General features: G+C 38.6%; 1 protein-coding gene across 2 annotated transcripts in view; it reads left to right on the top strand.

Annotated features, from left to right (window-relative positions):
• Window positions 1-22,540, top strand: part of CDK14 (cyclin dependent kinase 14) — a 546,733-nt gene that overhangs the window by 152,433 nt on the left and 371,760 nt on the right. For both annotated transcript variants that reach the window (XM_028525494.2, XM_028525496.2), the window contains one exon: window positions 19,940-20,019. In XM_028525494.2, coding sequence (XP_028381295.1) covers window positions 19,940-20,019 — 80 coding nt within the window. The remainder of the gene's footprint in view (window positions 1-19,939; window positions 20,020-22,540) is intronic.

Raw genomic sequence — 22,540 nt, 5'->3', positions numbered from 1 at the left:
CATGAAGCACTATAGTGTTATTTGAAAGGGGACTTAGATTAGTTAGAAATAAATCAGAGGAGGCAGAAAAAAAGGGCAGAAAAGGACAAATACAATGAACAGAAAACAGTTACAAGCAGGATAGATGTTAACATAATGACTTCCTAGATCCCTTGCTGCCCATAGCATGAGTGACAGGCTCACAGTAATTTCAGGTAGTGGAAATGCTGGAAATTTGAAGCAGGAATTAATGAGTAAACTGGGGCTTGAGTGAAATCAGGTGCTATGAGAGCTCCAAGCTGACAGGTTACAGCATCAGTGAGTTTCAGTCAAAGACTTAGAGTCTGTTGAGCATTGATGCATACAAAAGAAGTATACTATACCAGTAGGAACAACTATCATAATGGAGAGATGGCATGTTGCTGAAAAATCTAGGACTACCAATGGCATAGAGGAATCAAGCACTACATTGGATTGTGGACACTGTTAATGGCGACAGTGTTGAGGAATATGAGGTCCCAACAGGATGAGAAACAAGAAAGAGTTGGGTTTGGTCTGATTTGTTCCCTAAGTATTCTCCCGTTGCTGAGGAAGTTCAGCTTTAGGCCCTGGTTTGTTGTCTCATCATTGGGCTCAAGAGCGATATATACTCGTGTCAGTAAAATCTGAAAATGGAAAAGATAGAACAGACTCTGCCTTCTAGCCAGAAAAACATCTGAGCTTAAAAAAAATCTCAGACAGAAAGGAAATCATTTTAGGGATTTCAGGCATGAGATGTTTTTCATGCTTAATGGTTGATTCAAGAAAACAGACATCTTTTCCCTGTATAAACAAATTCTTTGCAAATTTAAAAGATAATTCTACCTCTAGTTCAAAATGGTCTCCTTGGGATTGCTGTGTTTTTAATTGTCTCTGTTTCCAAGGATTTAAATCAATGGTCCCCCAGATCCACCAGCATTGCCTGAGCTGTGGAAAATTGTAAACACTAGGTACTTTGGTTAACAGTTGAAAGCCCCATTGTAACTCAACAGAGAAGAAGATAGAAGTCATTCCTAATTGGCCTGATGGGTGAGACGAGAGAGAATTTGGAAGCAGCTTAGCAGCCAGCACAGGTACATGCAGATGAAAAAGCCCCTGAGGAAGCAGAGAAGGAACCAAAGGCTTCTGTTGTGCCTCTGATAAAACCTCTTAGGAAAAGGAACAGGGAAGTGGAGATACTGAGAAACCAAATAAACCTTACAAAGGAGCCCTGTTGGGGATCCCAGAGGAAGCTGAGTTGCTAATGGGAAGACAATGGGCTAGGTTTAACTGAGTTTCACTTCATGTTCCAGGGAGAGTTTCAGGTTAAGCTCTGGAGGGTTGAGGGCCCCTGGGACTGTGCCCAAGTAAAGCATAGAAGATTTTTAAATTAAAGTGGAATATATCTCATCTCTGAGCCAAATAGATAAAATAACAGAACAAGAGATAAAATAACAGAACACAAGCATTTCAAATTGGACAAAGGAAGAACCAAAGAGGGTGAGAGGGATTGCTGGAGAGGTGACGAGAGAACCAGGCAAGCACCAAGGAGGGAAGAGAGCTGCAGAAGACTATGGATGTTGAGGTCAAGTTTTCAGCAAGGTCAGATTGGACAAATCTCAGAAGAATCCACTAAATTTGCAATTGGGAAGGTGTTTCCGAAGAACATGTGTGGAGGGTTGGTGGGGAAAGCAACCTGCTTACTTTGGGTTGGAGAGAGAGGAAGGGACGAAGGAAGTGGAGACTGAAGGGCAAGGTGTTACTTGGAGAGTTCAGGCAGGGGCAGAAAGATTAAGAATAAGGGAGAGAAGCAATTTTTTGTTGTTGTTTTACTTTAAAACTAAATGGGAAAGAAGTGAGTGTGGCATACATTATAACAAAGGAGTCAGTAAAATGGGAGAGAGAAAATGATTAAGGAAAACACTTGGAGAATACGATCTTGATTTAGAAATCTGAGGAGCTCTGTTTCGTCTGTCGCTTGAACCTTTTTCATATGTCACAAATAATTGGACTCCCCTTTTCTTGTTCTAATACTACTTGTACATCTAAAATAGCTGTCTTTATTGCCAGCTCCATCTCATTTAGGACTTAGATCTATAAGAATATTATCCTTCTGAAATCTCTCTTCTCTCTTTATTTGTGTTCTTTAAAGCTGCAGTTACCTCACTGAACTCTGTGTAGAACAGGGGTGTCAAACTAATTTTCACCGGGGGCCACATCAGCCTCGTGGTTGCCTTCAAAGGGCCAAATGTAATTTTAGGACTGTATAAATGTAACTACTCCTTAATGAGGGGCAAGGAGCTCAGTGCTGCCGCAGGGCAGAAACAAGGTGTGGAGCCGGATAAAACAAGGTGGAGGGCCGGATTCGGCCCGAGGGCCTTGTGTCTGCCACCTGTGATGCAGAACATTGGTGTCCCTTCTTGGCCCCTGTTACTCTGTTGATACTAGTTGTGATTTTTAGATAACAATGTCAACTTTTGTGACTCCTTTTTTGGTGTTACCTTTCTCTTGCAATTTAGGGTTATGAAATAAAGTTGATATTTATTGAACACTGAGTTAAGCCTCATTTTTTCACCTATAAAAACAGGGCTACTTGATTTCATACGGCTGTGAGGAATACGTGTGAATGGATATGTTTGGGGTGTTCAGGACATTGTCTTCCATATAGTACATGGTCAGTGAATATCAGCTATTACTTTTCTATGTGTTTCTAATAACAATCCCAGAAACATCTTTGAAATAGGACTGTTTCCCATTTTACAGATTGAGAAACTGAGGCCCATTAAGTTTGGGTAGCTTGCCCACGATCACACAACTAAATGGTAGAGCCAAGGTTCAGGCCCAGTCAATTCCAACTTGGGAGCTGAGTTATAATTTTCATTTACTTTCTTTTTGGGGGGAAAATTGAAAATTGAAATTAAAACCTATTCTCTACCCTTTTGTTAAGGATCAACTCTGGGGGTATATAGCTAGTTTCTCCAATGATTCTCATATTTTCTGGGTGCCGGTGTTGTCATTTCTCTTTAGTTACTTGTCATCCGTATTCTCCGCTGTTCTAGGCAACTGTGCAGTGACATCACCGGTGTCCCCTCTGCCCCATTTCACCCAAGTGATGGGTGGCATTCCCTAGAGCAGGTGCCTGAGTGAAGTGGAACACTTGCTGTTCCGCTTTCCCTTCTGTTGCACATGTTTACCTTGGACAAGGTTTTCATTCCATGGCTGCCTTTTCATTGTGCGCCTCAGCGCAAGGTTGGTGGCACCCGTTTCTTTCACTGCCTTTTTATTCCACTCAGACGGCAAACATAACTCCTGATCTGCCAGCACCTTGACAGCCCTTTTATCCTTCTCATAAGTGATGGAGGAACTAATATCTAATATGATAGAAAGCACAGTATGTTAAAAAGTAAAATTCTTTGATATAGGTTTTTAGTAAGTCAGGAACTCAGCACTCTTGAGCCGTCCCCCTCCCCAAGCACATGCCTGCCCCTGGCTGTGAGTGTAGTTAAGCCTTCAAATTTAGATTAAGAGGAAAAAATGGTTGTCTCTACCTGTTAAGCTATTAGAAAGTTCTGCGAAATTTTCACAGTCTTTGTTCTTATTTTTAGCCACTTCCTTATGTATTCATATTTAAGTAAGTACATTTATATTTGTATGTATTTATTCACACAAACTTTTAGATGACTTAATCAATTTATGAATCATTTTTGTGGTGGTTGGTGTTACCTGAGGTAATTTACCATTGACCTACCTATTAAACAAAAAGTCTCATTTAACTGATAAGACCTGGGGAGAACAAATGTATTTAAGCTTATTTTTGTCTAGTAAAAATGAGTATGTGGGTGATGCTTCATTAAAAATACAACTGTTGAAGCTAACATGGTCAGATCTCTAAATAGGAACAATATTAGTGGCCACTTAATAGTCAGTCTTTACAGTCATATATATGTGTGTGTGTGTGTGTGTATACATACATGTTTCACTTGTTACTTTTCAAAACTTTTCTGTTGTGTTACATGTATTTACATAATATATGAACATACACATACATATATGAAAAGGAAAACGCAGAGTTGACAGGCTGAGCGATGGGCTAAGTTTATACACCCGAGAGTAGTAACAGAGCAGCAATGAAAACTTGGGTGTCCGCAACCTCTCATCTGTCATTTTCTTACTGTGCTTCAGAATTGGAGCCATTCCGTCTATCGAGATAAGTCGATCTCCCTGTTTTTGAAAAATATCCTCTATAACTCAGCCATACTTTCTCCTTAGTGACTCAAATGAATGAGTTTTGAAGCATGGTGATTGCGTGCTTATCTGACACATGATTAATCTTGTTTTCTCACCTTCTGAAATTCAGAATCTGAATTTCACTTGACTGATTAGTGGTTTCGATTTTTAAGATTGTGGTAAAAATAAGAAAGTAAGGAATGCATTTTCTTGAAAAATGTGTGTATTTAAAAACAAAAGGAAAAAAAGGAAAAGTAGTCCTATGTGTTATAACTAGACACAGTTGTTTATTTACCATGGACACAGGTTATTAGTTTTATAATAATTTTATATTTAGACACATTCAATTTTAATAAGAAAATAGTATAAATAAAATCTTAGGAAAAAGAGAAATGGTAGTTACTGACTTAATTATCTACAGATATTTGACAGAGAAAGTTTAGATATTTGTATGCAGTTTACCCAATTTACAGATACACTTCTCAATTTTAAAAACTCATTATAAGGTAACTGTTACACTAGCTGAAGTCACATTTATTTTCTGAACTGGGATTTGTATATACGCTGCCGTCATGGAAGAATCCCTCGGTGGGATGACTGCTGATGATTTCCCATCTGCTTCCTTGGAGAAGAGTGATGGCCGTTGTATTCATTCCTCTTTTTCATGAAAACTGAGCAAATACCTAACTGCTTTTGAGTAAATGCTGCCCCCGAAGTCAGCCACTTTACTCCTCCAGTGCTCACTGTGAGCTTAAATGAAGGTCATATCAGACGGCTTTCTGTTAATGAGTGGGAAGATTGACACACACAAAGGAGGAACATTTGGAAAGCTGACTTTTGTGATTTTTTTAGTTAAAGAAATTGTTCTAACAGGGAAAGCTGATGTGATCTCTCCTATCTGTAGCTGTTTCCTGGTTTAGTTCTTGTCTGCCTAAACCAGGAAACAGCTACAGCATGCAGAGTTTATTGAAGCCAGACTCCACAAAAACCATTCATTACAAGAAAAAGCCATACAACATGGTTCCTCCTCAGAGTGGCTACATTATGTCTTCTGAGTGGAATTAAATTTCTTATTAAGCTAGATGTTAATGTCACTGAGATTTTTTTGTTTAAGACTGTGTAGTTCAAATTCGTGTTGTTCAAAGGTCAGCTTTATATATCTTATTCTTCAGTACCGGTCACAGTACTATTAATAGATGCTTAACTCATAGTTGTTAACTAAGTGTTGACTGGGGAAAATGTTTAGGTACACTCTCATCGAGCTCTTTAAGTGTGAAGAGAAGGGACTTTGACAGGTGGTCCTTGGGAATACTGATTTATAGTTGGGACGTAGCAAGTTTGTTCTTCAGATGACATTTGAATACTGTGGGTTTCACTTCTTCTGAGTCTAAGATCGTGTATCTCAGTTTATAGAGTATCTGCCCTGGAGACAATTTGATGGGTTGTTTTCCATCACTGGGAATGGAGCACACCCATTCATCTGAATTCTATCCAGGTCAACTCAGAGGAGCTGCCCCATGGCTCCTGCCCCCATGGGACTGTCAGGGCCATACAAGCGTTTATTATTTGGCTAATAGGGTTGGTTTCACCAACAAGTCAAAATTCAGGAGTTGTGACATTTTTAGGAGGAAAGAAGTACTGGGGCCATTTTCCTTGAAAGGTGAGTGTAAAATTCTTTGAACTTGACACTCCCTGGGTTCTTATTTCAGCCAGTCTAGTAAAAGGATATATGTGTATTGTTAAATCAAAAGAAAAAAAGTAAATAACAAAATATAAAAGTAGAATGGCATTAATAAAAATCTACACATAAAAAACTCCAGAAGATACATATTGAAGAATTTACCTCTGAATAGTGGGATTATTACTGATATAAAAGTTTTCTGTATTTTCAACTATTCCTCCATAAATATATATTCTTTTACAATTGGATAAAACTTATTAATCCATTGTAAAATATATTGATTTACTTTGAAATTTGTGAAATATTAGTAGAACACAATGACACTGCTTTGGTAGTAAATAATCTGATACCAAGTGCAAGCAGAGAGCCTCTGTTGAAGGAAGACCCAGCATGAGCGTGTGGACCGTACACCGTTCTTCTGTGTTTTACACTTTAATTGTTGCTCCCACACACAGAACTTATATGAGTTGGACACCCTAGATCCAAATTGTGGACTTGTCACTTCTGGTTGTTAGGCACGTGCCTCCCTTTCTTAATAAAGTGGAGATCATAGTAGTATCAATCACATAGAGGTGTTTCAGGGATTAAATGAGACAGTGTAAGTCAAGTCTGTGGCCCAGGGCCTGCCACACTGTAGGCATGTCAACAACAGGGGTGTTCAACACCAGTGGTCCTTTTGACTTACTGACTTAAAGATAACTGCCTCAATTCTAAATTATTGCCTGTGTATACAATCATTACATTCCAAATTAGGCTAATTCGTATGTACTCTGTCTCTATTGCTATGTTTTGGAAGTAGTAATACTAGCATAGATCTTATCATACCAATTATACACAATTTTTGTGATGGTCTTTCCTTATATTTTATATTAATTTACATATTGCTAAAGAGCTGATTAATACAAAACCTGATCTCCAACATGTGTAGGTAGATTGTTTTCAACTTTATGTTTTTATTGTCTTCAATAAAACAATCTTTCAACAATATATTTATATTGTTTTCAACTTTATATGTTTAATTGAATCCTTTACTGCTTGTCCACAAAGCAGTCTAATTAGTGTTCTGTCTTTTTAGATTTAGATAATTCATGATGCTATAGCCTTGTTCTCCAATCCTTTTTGTCATAAAAGACAAATCAAACTAAATAATTGGATCTTACTTTATATTGTTTTTTAATTTCATGTTAAAGATATTTAATGAAATATTTTCTATAATTATAAAAGTAATATATTTTTGTTGGAGAACATGAAAACTACTCATAATACTCTTTGCTTGATGTGTCTTCTAGTCCTTTAATCAAGGTACTATGCATTTATGATAATTTTATTTTTGCTTCTTCCTGGGCCTTTACAGCCAAACCCCAAAAAGGAAATACTAGCTTTGTATCCCAATTATAAAATAAACTTAAAGTGTGTGTGCGTGCGTGCGTGTCTTTATTAGAATTGGGTTGAGAACAGTCTGAACTCTGAATACCCCTGACTTAATGGCCCTCCAGGGCTGCTTTAATTGTTTTGGCCTGCTGTTGCAAACTTCATTTAATTTTGTATGACTGTATTTGAGTGGAAAATGCAAGATCTCTGTGGTTAACCATACTTGGCAATGAGTATTTGGGGACTGCTCAGGCCTCGCGCAGTCAGTCAGTGAGGTGTGCTTTCTGGTGTGTCTCATGTAACTTCTTGGAGATAGTTTTTTTCCTGAGAGTAGAAGCTTGACTTCTCTCTAATGACACTGAACAGGTGTGTCTCTACAAGAAAAAGGGGATCATTTATGACTCTGAGAGAGAAATGGGACCATCATGCCTTAAATGTATCTTTGAACTGGGAAGCTTGAAATACTGTGAGGCTGAACATCGGATTTTATTGTCTTTCCTTTAGTCCCAGCTCATGTGTTGACTTCCTCTGATTGTGATACCGTAGTTAGGCTTTTAAAAAAGAAAATTATGAACGAGCGTATTTGATTTTTATTTTTAGGTCCAGTTTGAGATAGAGTATTTAACAATTTGGCAGAAAATATAGATGCTTCTCAATGTATGATGGGATTACATCCCGATAAACTCATCATAAGTAGAATTATTGAAAATCGAAAATGCATTTAGTACACCTAATCTGTGGACGTCATAGCTTAACCGTCGTGTGTACTTTAAATGTGCTCAGGACACGTCCTTTAGCCTGTAGTTGGGCAAAATCACCTCGCTGCTGCTGCACAGCATCAGAAGAGAGTTATTGTACCACATATCACTGGCCTGGGAAAAGATCAGAATTGTACTGGATGTGTATTGCTTTTGCAGTATCATAAAATCAAAAAATTGGAATTTGAACCATTGTAAGTTGGGGATTGTAATAAGTAACCTAAGATAGGGAAAAATAATATCATCCAGAAGTACATCTATTTTTTTTCTGTTTTTGTGAAGAATTTTCTATGGGAAAAAAAGCTACTGAAGTTAAAAATCTATCTGAAGTGGCAACTTGACCTCAGAAGAAGAAAACGTGATTTCCCTAGAAACGTAAAATGCAGCCTTTTCAGGGACCACAGTAATATGTTTCTCCAGATAAATGTGTTTCAGAGTGGGACTAGGGAGAAATGAAAAAGAAAATCCCAACTTCTGTTTTTCTTTATCTTTACACCAGCCCTTTATTCTTAGTTATCATAGCATATGAGTGCTTATATATTTAGGGTATTATATATTTAAGGATATAAACTGTTGTAAGTTATAGATAAAAACCTTCGGAACTAATTAACACAGTAAGCTTCACATCTCGCCTTGTGAAATATTGATCTGTGAAAACTCCTCATAACAGAGATTTTATTTATTTTTTATGAAACCCTTCCATCCCATGAAACAATCACAGCCCTTCCCTAGTCATTCCGGGAGTGTGTGTAACCAGTTACCGTTACTTCCGTGGGTGTCCCGGCATCTTTTCCATGCTTTGTGCCTTCTCTTGATATGGTAACATTCTTTGTCTTGGATAACTTGGCCGTACTTTTTAAAAATAAAGATACTCGTGTTATTCATGCATTTTACTTGTTTGGTCCTGTTTTGTTTCTTCTTTGGTGAGTAATTCCCTCAAGGGCTGTATGCATGTGACTATTTGCTCTATTTGGAGTGGTTCCTTGCATCTGGAGGTATTCAAAGATAAGATATCAAGAAGAGTATAATCCATTGCTTTAAAACTCCAGAAGGTTAATGTATCAAAATGGATAATAAAAATCTCTTAAAACCAAACAAACATTAGACCAGATAAGTAGTACAGTTCAGCTCAGTGATGGAAGGAGAGGAAGCATTGGAAATCCAGGAAAATCTGGGGTTTGAAGTTTACACACCGAAGATGCCACTTGGGTAGAAAGGTAATAGAGAACAAGTACAATAACTTGCCTTCTGTTTTGCTTACATCATTGCTACCCAGGAGATGTAGCTTCTGGTACCGGAATATAGGAAAAATACAGGAGTGAATTAAATTATATGTCTTAGGCAGTTTAATAGTACTATGGTCCTCTCAGGAGTTCTGATTTAAGACCTGAGAAGACCATTTTGCAAGATTTGAAAGAAATTGGGGGTTGTGATTGTCCTATCACTGTCAGTCTTGGAGGAGCTATGAAAAATGGGAGAGGCATTAGCAGCCTTGAGCTGTCCAAATATTCACAGAAGAAGATGGATTGTGTGAACCAGAGCCGGGGGCAATGGTCTGACCTTTCCTCTGCATTCCCTTCTTATTCCCCCTCCTCCAGTGGGAAATTGTAGGACAGCTGATTGTTCTGATGATTTCTGAGTAGTTAGAAAGCAAATTAGTGGCCCTAGGAGTTCATAAAAAATTATGTCATGCCTAAATAACTGTAATTCCTTTTTTGGTCAGATGGTTAAGCTAGTAGACTAGCAGAATACTGTGGATACTGGGTGTCCGAATGTAGATTTGTTGGCGGTGAGAGCGGCACCAGGTGTTAGACCAGTGGAGTCAGATTGGACGTTGGTTCAGCAACCTTGGCACTTGAGTTCTCACTAAGAATTCAGAGCTAAGACTTGAACTATAAGAGAAAGTTTATTTAGAAAGTCACAGGAGGTAGGAGTGAGCAGTAGAAGAAATGGGCTCAGGAAGGAAGTTACAAAGGCAGAAAAAAGGAGCCCTTGGAGTTTAGGAGAGAGAAGGGTAAAGGTAAGGTTCCTTGTGGGGATGAGGGGGACACGGGAAGGTGTGGGCGTGCTCCTGAGAGGGAGACATGCTGGGTCCTTTGTGCTAAGGGCTTTCAAGGGTGATGATTTTAGGAGAGGTCCCAGGGTACAATCTCAATAGAGTATTCATCAGCTTTCAAGGTGTATCCTTTCAGGGTCATGGTCTCCACTGATTGGTTGGTGCAAGGGCTGGTTGGTGCAAAGGCCGGTTGGTGTAAGGGCAGGGAGTCATTAGTCAATGCTGCTGGTCCTGATGTCAGCTGTTGTGTGCCTTTGATTTTGCTTTTTCTGGGCCTGGAGCTGAAACACAGCTGAGGCCTAGATGTATTTGAAGTGGGTCAGAACTTCATTATTTTGGGGGCTTAATGCTTAAGGGCTCTCTCTAAGGGGATCTAACACATGACTAGCAATATGCCAGAGGAAGAAAGGCCGGGGAAAAGTCTGACTAGCTATATGAAGGGTCAGGGGGTCTAAATCCCATGTCCAGTGATATACTAGGGGAGGGGAGGTTACCCTGGGGTCAAGGTCCTTGTTTTCCCAGTTTTGACCATTTCTAGGCACCTAACACTTTCTTCCCTGGTGACCTTCTGCGCCTGGCTCATCTTCCTTGCTCTGCTCATGTCTGTCTAACAGCCTACAGCAGGTTAATGTTCCTGGTTATGTTCTGATTGATAAGGGAGAGGTAGGCAATCGGGTGACCCATCCCTTCTCAGGCCTTGCCTAATTCCCACGGGCAGCCACACTGAGCAGCAGCCACACAGCAGCCCCTATTCCACCGGATTCTGAGAGGCTCGCAGCACGGAGTCTCCTCCGCCTCACATCACTGTTTACCCAGGCACTGCCCAAGGCGTAAAACTGCCCGATCAGCCAGTCTCTCGGACCTTGCCCCAATATTTCTTACTACACCTCCTGAGCTGTCCTTTTCCCTCTCCTTCAGACTCTTTCCTTATTTTCTGGATCTAGGACAGTACTCTGTGATCAGCAAATTGCATATACTCTACCTCTTTCTGCTTTCTTCACTCCAGCCTTAACAGAAAACTGGCTCTCTCTTGAGGTTATTACTTCTTTGAAGTCTTCCAAGGAACTCAAATTTTTATACCTGGCCTAGACTTTTGTACTGTGAGCCGAAGCCATACATACCAACACTTCCTTCATGTCTCCACTTGGCTGTTCCCAGACTTAGAGGCTCCCACCCAGGACTCTCGGTGCCCTTGGTGTAAATCTCCTCTGCTTTATTTTTTCTCAACTCTCAAATATTAAATGATAAGTGGTACCTCCATCCACCCCGACCTGAAGTCAGGAGTTATCCTTTACACTTTTCTCTACACCCAATCTGACTTATTCCTACAGCATGTTACTTCTGCCTTCGGAATACTACTTTCCTTTTTCTTCATCGTTCTCTCTGCAGCACCCTGGTTCATTGTGGCCACTGTCTGTCTCCTGGACCACTGGGACAGCTCCCTGACCCCCGCCCCCCACTGCTGTGTCCTTCAGGCCATTCTTTATGCTATAGAGAGTGAGCTGCAGGCGCTTAATTTAATCATATCATTGCCTTTCTTAAGGTCCTCCAGTGGTTTTTTGTCAGTCCTTTTTGTGGTCCTTCAGGACCTCCATGATCAGGACCTTTCCTGCCCCTCCCTCGAGGTGCAGCCCCTAGCACGCTCCTGGCCAAGAAGCTCCAGCCACTCTTTTTCGCATTTTGGTTTAACGCATTGTGTTCTTTGCTTCTGGGCTTTTGTACAGGTTGTTTCATCTGCCTGGAATGTTCTTTGCTTACTCTTATTTCTTATTTCAGCTTAAATGTCATATTTTCAGAGAAACCTTCTTTAACTATTTAATTTAAAATAGGTTCTTTATATTTTTAATAGCACATTAAAGTTACTTGCATTTATCCCACTTCATATTAGGTGTTTTTAAAAATTTATAGAACTTGTTATGGAAAATTAGTAGAGAACATAGTTATGATAAATCCCAATGAGCCCATCACCTGATTTCAGACATTGATGACCCATGTATGATTGACTGTTTTATCTATATTTGTTTCCACCAATCATTTTGAAACAAACTGCAAACATGATGTTATTTCATGGTACGTTTATTTTTTAAAATATAACTCTATTTTAAAACACTTAACTGCAATACCATTATCACATCTAAAAAATTTAACAGTTCCTTTATATCATCAAATATACATATAGGCACTGTCAAAATACACTGTTGGAGTAAAGATATACTTGGATTTATACACTGGAACCCCTCCCATTTTTCATGAAATGTATTTGTTAAGAGACACATTCATTTCTCCTGTATGAAGAGGCACCTGCTGTTTGGAGTTTTATGATGTATTCCAGTAATGTTATTTAGCATTTCCCCTATCTCTTTAAAATAAATAAATAGATATAGACTTGGTCAGATTCAATTTGGGTTAATTCTGAAGGGGGATGTGTTCTTCTATCAAGAGGCATGTAATATCTGATAGGGTTTTCTTTTTTGGTGATTTCAGTAATTTTTACTAACCTGTTAAATGATTATGATTAGCAAAATGGTATTATTCAAATTCTGTCATTTCTTCTTCACTTGTTACATGCAATGTATTTGTAAAGAGAAACTTTCACATGTCAACAAGCTGGTTATATTGAGATCTGAAAATATATGACAGGAAGGGTAAATGCTTGGTATATGTCCATATTAACAGTTTTTAAACTAATGAGATGATTCTGTAGTACCCTGCAGATATAACTGGTGAGTTTTTTTAAAAGATTTTATTAGACAGAGTGGAAGGGAGGGAGAAAAAGAGGGAGAGAAACATCAGTGTGTGGTTGCCTCTCACATGCCCCACAACCCAGGCATGTTTGCTAGACTGGGAATAGAACTGGCGACCCTTTAATTCACAAGCCAACACTCAACCACCCAGCCACACCAGCCAGAGTTGATGAGCTTTTTAAGTCTCATTATAAACTTACAGCTTTAAGCATATTTGACACCTTTCTCTCATGGGTATTATTTTATTGATGCTCAAATTGTCCTGTCTTTGATGAGTGGGAGCCCCCTGCCTGCCTTTGACGTTTCAACCGTTGCTGTAGTCACATGCCTGATGCCTGTCTCCTTGGTGAGGTGTATGTACAGGCATGGGCCATGTCTGTGTCGTTCCTTCTTAATTCTAAGCACAGAATCTTCATCTCTCGATGAATATTTGTTGGATGAGAGGCAGGATATTCATATTTAATTAAGTGAAAGTCTGTCTTGTAGAAGAACATTTTAGTTTAATTTAGTCTTTGTGGAGTCAGAACTTGAATCAGAGAGTACAAGTTATAGGAAGCAAATTTTGGCTCAATGTAATGAAGCACTAAATCATTTGGGGGGCATTTTAAGGGAGTTTGAGTTCTATCAGGGTCTTTTGGGGGGCTACTTATCTCCAGGCAGTGAGAGAACCAAGATAGACAATCAGGCCAGAAAGGACCTTTTTGTCCACAAGGTAATAAGACTCTCGAATTCTTTGTTGACAGATTTTATTTTTGGAAAGGTGCAAAATTGGCTGGTTTAAAATTGTTGAAATGTACATAATTCTGTTTTCTCCTCTGAATGTTACGATGTCACTCTAAGTTTATGTTTATGTTTAGAGTATTATGAGTGTGTACACTGAAGGCATTGAGAACGATGCGTTCTGCTTCAGCGGTCGTCATTTCTTTTATATGTGATGGTTGCTTGAGCAAACCCTTTTCCCATTGTGCTAAGTCTTCAGACCTTTTGTACCGTTGGGCACCTCCTAATAAAGGGCCATTACACTCCATTATTAATCTTTGGGTTTTGTTAAAAAATTTAACAGAAATAGCATTAGTCTTCTTCTACTCCTCTCTATAGTATTTTGATGATTAGGATGAGGTGTAATTACTGAGAACTTACTGAGAAATTCTTATTTATTTTTTGAGAATAAAGTATAGTAGATAGCACCGTTAGAATAGTTCAGAACAGCAAAGGTTAAATAGTACTGAAATGATTTCTCATTCACACGTGAATAAAAAATTGAATTTAGTGACAGCAAGTCCATGAATACTTAGTTTTTAGTTTTTTGACTATGTAGGTCATACAGCATTGTTAGCATCTTAACAGAAGTGGTATTAGGAAAACCTTTAAAATATTTTAGTGACTTTGCCAAAAACTTAAAAATTTGGTCCAAAATATTGTCCTGGACATACTGCGTCTTGTCATTGTAACTCCCCTAGTGATAATCTATATTTTCTTCTGTTGCTTCTAAGCCAGCACAGTAAGGAAACAAAAGTATTGTATCTGCCTGAACTCGGTATTATTTTCCTTAGCAGTTTCTCTTGAGGCAAAATCATAATGGAAGAGTGAGGGAGAATATATTAAATTTCCCAGAGTATATTAAATTTCTTTCAGGTATATTGCCTTAATTTCCTTTATATCCTCTAGACATAATTTCTTCTAGGTGTTAGCACATGGACACTATTTTCAAAGATGACCTGGATAATATTTGTAATTTTGTTTTATTATACGAACTTACCCTATTAATTTCAGGTACCTAATAAAGTGGAAAATCTTCAGCCTTTCCTGTGAGAGTTGCTTGCCTGTAACGAAATTCTCTTTGTGCATCACCTTTTGAACCTGGAAAATGTACCCTGAGCTAACTGAGGCGTTTCCCATTATATGTTTTACAAAATGTTGACTGGACAAGTGAAGGTATTGAAGGAATGAGTGAAAAAATGAATAGGCTATTCATATTAAAAACTTCACTTTCACAAGAGAATTGTATTATTTACAAATTTGGGGCACACAGAACTGTGGATAGAGTTGTGTAGTTGACAGGGATTGGCATTTGTGATTAGAACCACTTTGAAAGCCGGGTCCACTCTAGCGTGGCTCGGCTGGGACACCCAGTGTCCCCATGTCTCTGTGCGTGGACAGCTCTGTGCAGGTGTGGGCATTCCCCAGCGCTTCCTCCTGCCGCACTCGACAGCTTGTCCACTTGGATGGACAGAGTAGAGCAGTGAGTCACTCATCCTTAGGCCTGACGTGAGCTTCACAGTGAGACCAAGCTGGGAGTGGTAGTTGTTGGAAGAATTAGGGAATAGAGAAGAATCTTTGAAATGAAAAAGGCTCCCTATATAGTTTAGAGCAACTAGACCCTAACCTGACAATTATCTCTGACAGAATGTTCTGTGGTAATATTAGCACAATTTAAGGCATTTATTTTTAATCGCATTATTTACCTGACTTATGTCTCCATTGCCAATCAAGACTTGATTGCCTTCTGTTATTAGCTTTTGATTTAATTAATAAGACTCGTTAAAGAGGAATCAAATGTTTTCTTGTAAACAGCTCTAATTTATTGATTCAATTTGAATTTTGTAATTATTCTAAAGAACTTAAATCAGTGTTTGAAGTGTATGTTTTGAATCTTTAATAAAATAGTGTAAACCCACAGGTAATTATTAGATACAATGTTTAGTTTGTTTTTCATAGAGTAACAGCTGTCTTCCTTAGATATCTTTAAAAACCGACATTTTGTTAGAGTAGTAACTCAGAATTTCAATTATTTCAGTCCATACTAAAGTTATATGCACCAAAAGCATGCATACTAAAAAATATATGCACCAAAAATTGAATGTTAGAATATTCATACTGTTTTTTCAAAAGTATCTTTCCCAAAAGTAGAGCCAGTGACTTAACATTTTTACTGGATTTTAGAACTGAGTGATTCAGTAGTTGGTGAATGTCTAGACATGTAGGGAAAACTAATTAAGGAAAGAAAAAGTCACAAAGGCTTTTAGGTTAAAGAGCAACTTGATAATCAATATGATTCTTAATGGGAAACCAATGAAGCAGTTGGAGAAGAGGAAGATGCAGGGATCTGGGCTCATATTATTAAAGGAGAGTGAGAGTTTCGAAACAAGTCTGTTAGATGCAAAATGGTTAATTAGCAAGTCATTCTAAATTATCAAACTTTAAGGAAATGAAAAATTTCTTTATCTGCGTGCATCAAAAACAAAGAAACTGCATCTTTAATTTGAAAAAATAAGTATTTAAACCAAACATGAAAGATGTCCACACTTTATAAAAATTTGAGATTTCTGAAATTTTTGAAAGCAGTGATTGAAGGAATTTGACATGCAATAGTGTATAAGTGTCGATGTCCAACAAGTTACTTTGATACATTTATCTATTGCAATATGACTGCCAATGTAGGGATATTTATCACATCATATAATTACAGTACAGTGTTATTGTCTGTGTTCATTATACTGTACAGTAGATCTCTATGGCTTGTATGCTACTCACTACAAATGCGTGCCCACAAAACCAATCACTGTTATCTCTCACCGCCCCTCACCACCCCTGCAATACCCTGGTCACTACTATTTTACTTTGTTTTTTTTTTAACATGTTTAACTTCTCTAGATTTTACAGAAGTAATATTATTCAGTACTTGTGTTTCACTGGCTTCTCTCACTTACCATAATATGTTCCAGGTCCATCTGTGTTTTCACGAGTGGGAGGATATCTTCCTTTCTCATGGCTGAATAGTATTCTATTGTGTATGTGTATCACTTCTTTTTTATCCATTCACTTGTTGATGGGCATTTGGGTTGTTTCTATGTCTTGGCTATTGTGAGTAATGCTATAATAAATGAGAGAGTGCACATATCTCGTCAAAATTCTTTCATTGCCTTTGGCCATGTACCCAGAAGTGGAGATTGCTAAATCATATGGTAGATCTATTTTGAATTTTTGAGGAACCTCCATATTGTTTTCCACAGTGGTTGGATCAATTCACAGTCCCACTGACAATGTCTGAAGGTTCCTTTTTCGCCACATCCTCTCTAGCAGCCTTTGGCTCTTGTCTTCTTCATCATGACAGCCATTCTGACAGGTGTGAGGTGACATGTCATGTGGTTTTTGATTTGTAATTCCCTGATGATTAGTGATGTTGAGTAAGGTTCTTTATTCTTGAGTTATCTTGCAGGTATAAGGAAGGAAATGTCAGTATATTAACATTATTAATATTCTTTCAATAAAATACTTTGAGAGTCTACTCTATAGCAGGCAGTTTTAGGCACTGGGCACATAAAAATTAACAAAACAGAAAAACTCCCTTTGCTCCCGGAGCTAATATTTTCGTATAAATCTTAAGGAAATGTTAATTTCATATGATATAAGCAGTCTCAGTGTCTCTGTTGTGATTATCATAACTAAGAAATTAACATTTGAAGGTTTAATTCTTGGGGAATTATGCTTCAGAATCAGAATCCCTTTAATCTGGATCTTGTTCTTTTACACAGTTTTCACAGTAAATATGTTCAGAAATATTTTCACAACAAAAATCATGCCCATCAGTCTATGAGATTACTTGGAGCTGTTCCACTTCTAGTTGCATGTGAAAAGTGAGTTTGGGGAAGGTTCATTATAAGACCCTCATAGCTTCATGGTCTGAAGAGTGTTTTAAGTATATAACCTTTGAAAAACATGGATTCCTTGCATCCTGGGATTCAGTTCATGGTACATATACATTAACAGACTCAAGGGAAATGGGAAAGTTTTGTGGGAAGAAGGGGGTGTGTGTGTGTGTGTGTGTGTGTGTGTGTGTGTGTGTGTATTTATGGGTGAGGGGAAAATATCAGTAAATGAAGGGAAAATTCCCAGCAGTTCCTGGAACCAGTTACTGCCTCCTCAGGGAGCTAGTGATGAGCTCAACTTGGCTGAGAAAAACCGGTGCAGATGTCAGCAGTGACTGCATCCTGGGCTTGGGCCCTGCCAGAGGTCTCCCTTCATCGTAGAGGACACAGTGAGAGCACAGGTACAGTCTCCAGCTGAACCCTGTATGCATATTAATGTTCTGCCTGCACCTGGGTACCTACAGCGCAATCTGGATTAGAATATTTAAGTCATATATTCAGAGTGGAGAATTGCAGGGCAGAAAGGCAGCAGGTCTGACCTTCCAGCTGAAATACAAGGAAGAGTAAACACAATGTAGATGGCACATTGTGAGCCTTATAATCAGATATCCTCATTTGATTACTGTAACCACTAATGCATTTCAGCAATGAGTTTAATGAGGAAGGCCACTAGGATGCTTGGGCTCTGGTACATTCCTTGGCCCTTCAAGTTTCGCGTCTATGGCCATTTTTTTGAGTAAAAACAGACCAAGTGGATTCAGTTCTTAAAAAGAGATATTCATATTCTTTATTTCAGACTCAGTTTTCCTTTGCAAGTTCCATAACCTCACTTTGGTTGCAATTTAAATAGCAAATAAAAACCGTTTTTCATCTATTGAATTGGTGTAGTAAGCGGGAACAGGGTCTCATGTCATTCGCTCCGGGAAGTGTAAATTGTGCAGACTGTGCCGGATGATTTCCCAATATTCATCAGAATTAGAATTTAGACATGCATGTGCATTTTGATCTTGCAATTTCATTTGCAGGAATTTACAGACATATTTTTATGTAGATGAAATTACATGTCCAGAAATATTTATTGCATCATTGCCTTAGTAACAAAAAATTGGGAGCATGCCTATGATTTTAAGAGGAAGTTGCCAAAACATGTATTAAGTGATAAAAACTATATGCAGTGTACTCTGTATGGCGCACTGCCATTTGTATATGTGCGTGTGTATGTATTCTATGTATGTATGTGTGTTTTTGTGTGTGTGTACATGTAGATGGTGGGCAAACATAGGGTTACAGTTGTAAGTATGCAAAACAGAGTTTATTGTATTATGTAGTATTGTGTTGTTTCCCATATGGACAACTGTAACTCTACTTTGCCCACTCTTGTGTATGTGTGTGTATGTGTGTGTGTGTGTTAGTATGAACCACGGCAAGTGGTGACTTCAGAGGATGGGAGGTGGGTGGTTGAGGGAGGGTGTGGCAGGGAGATTTACTTTTCATCAAATGCTGTTTTATATCTTTTACAGAATTTTTAATGTGTGCATGTTTTACCTATTTAAATTAACAAAATATGCTTCTAAGCCCAGTAAAGGTAGAGAGAGAGAGTTGAGCACTCAACTTTAGAGGAGACTAATAACAGCTAGACATGTCTTTGTTAACGGAATTGACTTGGTAGAAAGTTGTCTGCCTAGCGCATTCTTACTTTTAATTAGAGCCAATACACATTTAGAATGCATCTAGAGGAACCATCTGCTTTGGATAGGTCTTGTGTAACCTTGTACCAGTAAACTATTCATAACTTTTATTTTGATGATACACTGTATTATAAAACACAGTCAGACCAAATATAATTTTAGGATGCTCTAGTAAGAAAATAATTGTGAAAAGGAGGAAAGAGAGGGTGAAAAGAAGAGGAGAGAGAAGAAGGGAGGAGGGAAGGGAAGGGAAGTGAGGGGAGGAGAGGGGAGGGGAGGGGAGCGGAGGGGAGGAGCAGGAAGAGAGTAAGTCGAGTGCCAAGTTTCTGTCCTTGGGGGTTGAATGACCTCAGTTTAGGACTTAAGATGAAGACATTTCAACAAAAGAAACAGAGGTGTTATCGGAGAAACAAAGAACATGAATTTGACTTCTTGATTTTAATTAATCTGAGAATAACTGACAGAATATGGTGATCTTGTTAAGCACTAGTTTCATTCTGGAAGGAACACTGAGTGAATCACAGAAAAACTTCAGTTAACTTTTAGGCTGTGCAAGTGAATATTTAATATGTGAGTGTTTAAAGTGTGAATATTTATGAGGATGATATAGAATTCCCAGACTTCCTGAAATTAATCTTGTTGTGGCGGCATAATTGAGTCACTGAAATTTTCAGTGCAAAAATATATATTGTAATGAGGAAAATTAGAACCATAACAGGAACAGATTTTCATGAATTTGCTTCTCATTTTCTCTTTTGTTTCTTCCAGGGTTAATGGGAAGTTGGTAGCCCTGAAGGTGATCAGGCTGCAGGAAGAAGAAGGTACACCTTTTACAGCTATCAGGGAAGGTAGGCATTTCCTTTTCTCTCTGCTTTTGTGTTTGCATGATGTCCATAGCTGTTCAAATATTATGCACCTCTGAATAGGCTGAGTTTCTAAATTATATGCTTATATCTCTTGGAGTGTGTAAACTGAAGTTTAAAGGTCAGCACCTCTTGCAGTCGTATGAAGTCCCGTTAGATAAGACAGGAGCACCCTGCTGCATACTCATGTGTGGGAAGGAGACAGTAGCTCTGCTCCAAGATGATAAAATATCGTCTTTTATTAGTGAGATCTTTGAAGTTCGGTTTTAGAACTTTTAGTATTAATAGCTTTCCCTTTACTACATCTTTAAAAGTACAAATTATCTTGACATAAAACTTCAGTTTATTTTTGCACCGAAGGAACCATAGCTACTGGTTCTGCTGAACCACAATATGGTATAAATATCCATGGTTTGCTGCAATTGTACTATAAATGTACTCATGACCTCACTGTAGTCTATTACTGGTCTGATTGTTTTCCACAATTATTTTTATGATTTACATTATTTTTGAAAGTCTTTCTGTTTTCACTTTTTTACCTTTCATTCTCTTTTTCATACCACTTCAATTTGGTTTCTATAATTCCTATTTAGCTAAAAATATTCTTATGAAGTTAATCAATGACCTCTGTATTGCCAGATCAAATAGACACCTCTCCTTCTTGATTTACCAAAGCTTTTAGCAGTTCATAAGTGGTTGAATCATTGTCCTCTGTGATACTGGATTTTCCAAGTAGGTAGCTTTTTCCCTTTCTCTTATGCTGGTTTCTTTTCTAAATATTAGGGAATTTTGGGACACAGAAGGGGCCTCCTTTTCTCTAATGAGCACATTTTCAATGTGACTTATTATTTCATGAGTTAAAATAGCAACTATGAGCTGATGACCTACACATGCCACTCTTTAGCTAAGACTTTGTCTTTGTCTACATTCTCATATATCCATTACTTGGCATTTCCTCTTGAATCCAGTAATATATAAAAAGGTTAATATTTAACTACCAAGTGAGGTTTTTTCCAGGAATGCAAGGCTGGTTCAACCTTAAGAATCAGTTGATGTGTAACAGTCATCTCAAACCTAATGCATCCAAATGGAACTCATGGTCCCCCTACCTACCATCACTCACATCGTTTCCACCCAATATTAGTAAAAGTGCAACCAGTGTTCCTCCTCCTCAGATCCTGCCCGTGAAGGAGTCCTGTAAGTTACTTCACTAAAACATGTCTCAAGTCCGTCTACTTTTCTGCCCTTACTGCCACCTCCAGGTCTGGGTGTCACCAGTTCTTGCTTGGACTTCGTAAGAGCTCTGATTGCTCTCTCCATATTGTCTCTTACCTTCCTGTTATCCCCTCTCTACTCTGTAATCAATATAATCTTTTAACAAACCTAAATTGTGTTACATCACTTCTTATCTGAAAGCTTCAGTTTCAAGTACCATATGACCTGTTTGTCCCCAAACATGCTGCAGGGTTTTCTGCGTCAGGGATTGAACACGTGCTGTTCCTCATGGTCGGCGTGCTCTTCCCTGCTCTGCTCTTAGGCCACGTGTCAGTTCAGCTGTTTTCTTTTCACACAGATTTCCTTTGGCTGTTACATCTAAATTGGCAGCTGACCATCGTCTTCCTCGTTTTTACTCACCGTTTCACCTATTTTCTTTAGAGTTCCTATTGGAATCTGAAATTAATTATTTTCACTCCTCTCTACTAGTATGTAATCTCAGTGAGATTTGACCTTGTATGACAGTTCACTGCTGTGTCCTCAACATCTAGCATGGTAATCATAATATTCATTCTGTGACTTAAGCGAAATCATTGAGTTATAGTCTGTATATACAACCGAGTATGAGACGCAGATTCTCCCTCAAGGAACCGGCCTTCCAGGTGGGAGACAGAACAGATAGATAATAATTTGAGAAATAATATTAGGTGGCATTTCAATGTCAAATCATTTCTAAAAGAATGTAAGTTTTAAAGAAATTCCTCCATTTGTCAACAGAGGTAAGGTGTCAGCTGGGTCTTGAATTAGGCAAAAGAAGTGAAGGGTAGATTGAGGACAAGTTGCCTTCCAGAGAGCCGTAGAAGGAGCTCAGGCCAGAAAGCTCAAGTGCAGTGAATAGGTCAGGAGTTCTCATTTGGTGGATGTGGGAGGACGGGATGGTTGTTGCCCCACAGAAGATACCACCAACCATAATTGGTCAGTGCAACTGCTGTTCAGTGTGTCGGCGCTGGACATTCAGGGATATGTAGGACACTCTAACACAGACATAGGGAAACCACAATGTGAGTCCTCTGCCAGTTTTTAAAAATAAACTCCATTTGAACCCAGCACTCCCATTCATTTATGTATTGTCAGTGGCTGCTTTCTTAGAATCTGGTGGTCGTGACAGAGCGCGTGGTCCACAAAAACCTCAAGTGTGTACCGACTGGCCCTTCACACAGTTCCCCACCCCCTGCTTTAGTACAATGAACAATTGTTTCATGCCCCATAAGCCTTTTGAATGTCCTGCTGG

Source organism: Phyllostomus discolor, chromosome 10 (genome assembly GCF_004126475.2).
Source record: "Phyllostomus discolor isolate MPI-MPIP mPhyDis1 chromosome 10, mPhyDis1.pri.v3, whole genome shotgun sequence".
Classification (NCBI taxonomy): Eukaryota; Metazoa; Chordata; class Mammalia; order Chiroptera; family Phyllostomidae; genus Phyllostomus; species Phyllostomus discolor.
The sequence above is the reverse complement of the archived record's forward strand: the minus strand, read 5'-3'. Positions and strand labels throughout refer to the sequence as shown.